At 32.2% G+C, this 6,144-nt stretch overlaps 1 protein-coding gene across 1 annotated transcript; it reads left to right on the top strand.

Annotated features, from left to right (window-relative positions):
• Window positions 1-4,173: 4,173 nt before the first annotated feature.
• LOC136071182 (protein LURP-one-related 4-like) lies at window positions 4,174-5,873 on the top strand. Its single transcript, XM_065782172.1, has 3 exons — window positions 4,174-4,456; window positions 4,848-5,063; window positions 5,258-5,873. Exons 1-3 carry the CDS (start codon window positions 4,217-4,219, stop codon window positions 5,390-5,392), a joined length of 591 nt encoding a protein of 196 aa, XP_065638244.1. The 5' UTR covers window positions 4,174-4,216; the 3' UTR covers window positions 5,393-5,873.
• Window positions 5,874-6,144: the final 271 nt, after the last annotated feature.

Here is a 6,144-nt window from a genome sequence, read left to right as displayed (position 1 = left end):
GGGTGGAATTTGACTCCAATTTTTTTTGGAACCAATAAATCACTTAAATCTTCCAAATCCCTCTTTAAAAAAAATAAAATAAAATAAAATAAATAAATAAATAAATAAAATAAAAAAATAAAATAAAAAACCTCCAAGTCTCAACTTTGGTCTGAGTGGCACAACAATAAGGCTGAATTTGGCCCATTGTGGAGGAGCACTGAAGCTAAAATTAAAATTGGACCATATTATGTCTAACAAAAGGTCGTGAGCCCATGAAACTGAACCGCCCCAGGCAACAACCACAAAAATTCTTTGTGATCTGGGTTGGAAAGCTTCAGAATTGTGAAACTTTACAAGTTTTGGGCCTATACCCTATTTAATTAGGGGGTGTTTCTTAGCCCCAATATTGGGATGGAGGAGAGAAAACTTTTCACTATTTTCTACCGCTTATCAAAGAGTTTAGCATAAGGCTGTTCAAGATTACATCTAGCCAAAATTTTAATCAAACTCATCCAAAGACCTCATGCATTAGGCTCAAATATATTGTCAAAAAATTTTAACTATTATGAATCGTGGGCTCAAAACACTGATTAACATTTTTCACTCAATACATAAGAAAGAATAATTTTTTTTTTCAACTATTTAAATAGAATAATGGTAGAATATTGAGGCTAATGTAGTCGTTTGTGAATATATAGTAGATCAGTTAAAGCAACAAATGTGAGTTTTTTATTATAAAATTTGACTAAAAGTGCACTGAGCTTGATGTGAATATTAATATTCACATCAAGCTCAGTGCACTTTTACTATCTATCCAATCACAAGTTATATCGGTACTCGGTAGTAATGATTTTATTTATTTATTTATTTATTTAAATTTTGTATTTCTAAACTTTTAATGATTTGGATTTTGGCACCTACGCCAATCCTCCTACCCCTAATGCCACCTCCCCTTGCCCTTCCCATAAATCCATAGAGCCAATATTTTCTTAAAATGGTCACAACAAGTAGGGCTTGGCAAGCGCAAAAAAACAAAAAAAAAAGGAAAGAAAAAAGGGGGTCACAAACACATATGATCATCGTTTTATTGGCTGAATGCATGATTATCGATCTAAACGTAAAAATAAGCCAGCCCAACACAAACATAGATGTGTAATCATATATAAGGTCAATTTTTCTAAGGTGTTCTGGAGGGTCAATAATAGTACGTGAGGTACATGCCTATTTTCTGGGCTGACGGAAGAACTTTCAGCATCCAAAGCATGACCATGGACCTTTTAACCCAAATAGAAAAAATATACCAATTCACAATGATTAGGAGGATGCCGCCGACATTGACCCTTGTAGGATACTACTTATATTTCCAGCCAAAATGCCCCAGGAATTCCTCTAAAATTCAGATTTGTCTAAAATCTAAATATTTTCAAAAGAATCTACCTATAAAGTGTGAATTTCAGTAGAGTCGTAGAATTAAGGAAAATATTAATATATTACTCTTTTTTTCCGAAGTTTAGAAACCATACTGTAATTGATTGACCGGACTAGTTAGCCCAAGTGGTAACTCTCTATACACTAATGCTATGTTTGGAAGTTTGGAGGGAGAGGAGAGTAGAGGAGAGTAGATGGGAAGAGAGTAGAAGGGAATTATTATCCTTCACTTTGTTTAGATTTTCTTAAAATTAAGTAAGGGGGAGAAAAATAATTAGCATTTTCATAATTTGTAATTTTTTTATATGGTAAAAGTAATTTTGGTAATTCATTTGGTTAAACATTTCTATGCTCTACTCTCTTTCCAAATCTCTCCAATTTTGGGGAATTAAAAATGAGGGGTTAGAAGTAGTTAGAACCCCTTCTCCCTTAAAAAACATCCAAATAAGGTAATTTAACTTATTCTCTCTCCATCCAAACAAGCTATAAGTGCATTGGGGTTTAGGGAGAGTTGGGTTGAGAAGCTAACAAGAACTATATCATAGTTTAATTGTAGTTGCACCATAATTATGAAGGAAAGTACAATTTAGTTGAGGTGGTATATCCATGTGGCACCAACAAAATTCAATAAATTTCAATTTTTATTTTCAAAAGTGTCGAGGTAGTAAGTTATGATTAGTGTGCAGTAAAAATGATGTCAATAAGTCTCATGTGAAAATGACATTTTAATAATTACAATTTACCATCTCAACAAATTGGGAAAAAAAATTTGTGAAATTTATTTGCGTATGTGGCATCAATTGTTGGATAAAATTATTCTTACACTATCTTATTTACTTTTTGTTGTTGTTGTTGATGATTAGTTTTTGGCATAGATTGGATTCAAAACCAAATTCTTTATTAGATGACCAAAAACTTTATAAATCCAAAATATAATTGTATCCATTACAATAAGGACAAATTTTGACTTCAAATAAGTTTGAAGTCTTAGGTTTTAACCCATATATACTAGAAAGATAATGTGTCCTTATTATGTGCAATACATATGACTCATTTAAAATAATTATATACAATTTCTTAAGTGTGGTTAAATGATTTATGTGCATTACACATAATAGAGTCACATACTATTTTCTTGAAAAAGCTTACATACTCCCTTAGTAGTGCTTTGGCACTCACAAAGGGAGCGAGCCCCACACGTGGGACCAACCATGAGGCCCACCCTCTTTGTGAGAATTCAAAGCACTGTTCCAAAAGTATATAAATATTTCCCTTATTTTCTGAGTGTGTGTTGAAGTCGACTCCAAACATATCAAGAGTTTTGCCCTTTAGTTTGTATATGTATAATAAATACCAATTAGGATCTAAGTACATATTAGCCAGTTTAGAGTCCTATAGGGACAATATTTTATTTTATTACTTGTGCAAATACAGATGCAACATTGGTGATATATTCATGTTCGTGCTCATTATCCCCAAAAAAAAAAATGTTCGTGTTCATTTCTCTTTTTCCCTTCTTCTTTGAAGCTTTGCCATAAGCAAGGGCATAGTCATAAATTTTTGTTTGGGGAAGCCAACTTATGATACTAATTTATTAGCTTACAAACTTTCATAAATATGCACAAACACATACATCTATACACACATATAATTTAGCATATTTCATAATGAATCCTTAAAGATTTCATTTTTAATATAAGTTACCAAATTTCTACCAAAGTGAGTAAAAAAATTTCAATTGAACTAATGAAGCATTCAAAGACATGAATGATCCAAAACTTTAACAGATATAAGAACACATTTTATAATAAAAAATAAATGTGAAAAAAAAAAAAAAAAACCATTCTCTATAACTACTAGATCAATTGGATAATTTTTTTTTAAAGTATCATTGGATTAGCTCAAATATTGGGGGAGTCCCATTTTTCATTTTTGTAGGCTAATAATTATATGTTAAATATTTCCATACATGTAGCTCCACCCCTGGCTATGAGCATATATACAAACAACTCATGCCTGCTGCCTCTATTCTGTATGACATCATCAATATTTTAAATTTTCCACAAACAAAAAAATCACATAATATATTGTTATTATTATTTTAAATTAAGTTGTTTTGAGATAAAGACTGATTTCGTAAATAATAAAGTCTAGCGACACAAAAGAAAAAAAAAATTCAATATTGTTGAGGACTTGAAATAACATCTTGTAATTTTACATGAAAGTGAAATTAGTGGTGAGTCAAGAATCGTTCAACTAATCATAACTTTATTAAATTGTAAAAAAAAAATAATGGTATCTCTAATATTACCAGTGAAGACCATTTAAAAAAAAAAAAAAAAAATCTAGAGGCCGCTGTCCGGAGAATAAATTACACATTGTCCAAAGAAACATGCCTAACACATGCATGCATTTAGTATACTATAGAGCAACTCTTGTAGAGTTGACCCACTTCTCTGCATCACTTGTGCCACCTCATGGTTACCGAGAGACATAATATAGTTTTGCTGGAGGGTATAACTAAATCAAGATCAAGGTGCTCCTCCACACACAGTAATGAGGTACCTATATAGCTAGGTCAAGGTGCAAATGAACCAATCACATAAAGGAAAAAAAAAAAAAAAATCATACACACACACACACAATCCAGATGGTTTTAATGACTTATTTATTAGACTTGCCTCCATGACTCTGACGTTACTGTATTTTATTAGTTTGGAAGTCAGCTAGCAAATATCTGGAAACTAAAATTATCTCTTCCAGAGTTCAGACACGATCTCATCTCCAAGTTAAATCCCACAAAATTATGTTCCTATTAATGGCTAGGATCTATCCTCATATACTCACTGGTTCTCCCTACATGACTTCAAAAGGAGAAACATTTACTATATGGATGAAATCGCTTTTATACCATGCATATGGTTGCACTGTCTTTAATTCCAAGGGTGAGATTGTTTATCGCGTTGATAACTATGACAACAAGTGTAGCAACGAAGTTCATCTCATGGATCTACGGGGGGAAATCCTCTTTACTATACGTCAAAAGGTAAGCATAATCAACTTGTTTCTTTTTTTGATGATTGGTAAGCATATAGAATTAACTTAAATAACGAGTATAATGATTTTCATTTAGTTTGTTTTTGTGCTAGGTTGGTAAGATTTGAATTGAGTGTTGAGGCTCTATGCCCCTATAGCTAGCCAACTCCTTGAGTAATTAAGTTTTAGCTTCTGCTTCTTTTTTTATTGGTTTGGTTTTGCTTTTATTTTTGTGTTTTTTAAAATTTATTGGACTTTATATTAAGTGGGAGTTTTTGTTGTTAATTCTAATAGTTAGAACTTTGTGCACTAGCTAGGTACGGTTGTTTTTATTTTTATTATTATTATTTTTTAAGCTAGTATACTTAATAGTGCTTTTCAAATTTTGACAAAATTTGCAGAAATTACTAGCTTTTGGATGTTGGAATGGTTATAGATGGAGCGGTTCTAGCATAAACAAGGAGAAGCCGTGGTTTCAAGTCAAAAAGTATTGCAGAATGCTCATGAGAGATGTAGCTTGTCGAATTACTGTGGGGTATGATAAATATTGGATAGTTAGATTTGCTAACAAAGCAGCATTTAGAATAGTAGACGTCAATGGAGATGTTGTTGCTGAGGTGAGTATTTGATTTATTTGCTAAGTTATTTCTGTTCATGTGTTGGTGTATAAAATGAATTTTTATATTTTAAAACAATTAATAACCATCATGCTAATACACCGAGAAACTGCAATTACAAGCACATAGAGAGCTAAAAAACCCATACTGGCCGGGGATTCACTTTATATTTTGTTAATTTTGGTTTTGGGCAGGCAAAGCGAAAGTATTCATCTTTTGGAGTAGTGTTGGGAGAGGATGTGTTGGCTTTGGAGGTGGTGCCTCATATGGATCATTCACTTATCATGGCTTTCGTGGTAGTGTACGGATTAATTCGTAGTAGAATGTGAATAATCTCCATCATTGACTAGAGGTCGTCTCCAGCATGCAAGCTTAGGGCCTCTTTGACTTGGCTTTGATTTTTCTCTTTCCAGATATATACAATTTTTTGTCTTGTTGAGAAAAAGCAAGGAGCCGTAGAAAAACCTATTTGGGTGTGTCTAAAAGAAAATTATCTAGTTTTAGCAGGTCTCTCACAGGCACATGATCCTAATAGGCATGTGACCAACATTCTTGTGACAAGCCCACTTCATAGAGTAGACACAAGAGATACTTTCTCGTGTTTGAGGAGCCTAAATATGGATTATAATTAGGACTTTCTCTCATGTGGACTCAGTTATAATTTAGTATCAAGTTTCAACTCTATTATGATCCTAATAGAATCAACTAGTGAACGTCTTACAAACTATCTTTGTGCTTCCAATATTGGTTTGGTTTTCTTGATACATGTAATTAATGAAATTTTTGTAGTCAATATTGGGTTGTTTTTGAAAAGGTGATGCAAAGCTGAGAAGAACATAGAAGGGTATTATCAATTTTTGAATTATTTCCTGAGATATTTAGATTAGTTTTTATATAAAAGCTCCCAAAAAAAGGGGCTTAAGTATTTAGCAGTCACATTTTCTGTAATACCTACAATTATATATTGTACATTTGTACTATCTATTATCATTCCAAAAATAAAAATGATGGTAGATAGAACGTCATTGCAAAAGAATAGTGACAATTTGCATTGAGTTATACCTTGCTTGTATCAATCCTA

The sequence above is a fragment of the Quercus suber genome, unplaced genomic scaffold (assembly GCF_002906115.3).
Source record: "Quercus suber isolate HL8 unplaced genomic scaffold, Cork oak 2.0 scaffold_292, whole genome shotgun sequence".
Taxonomy (NCBI): Eukaryota; Viridiplantae; Streptophyta; class Magnoliopsida; order Fagales; family Fagaceae; genus Quercus; species Quercus suber.
This window is presented reverse-complemented; position numbering and strand designations above follow the sequence as displayed.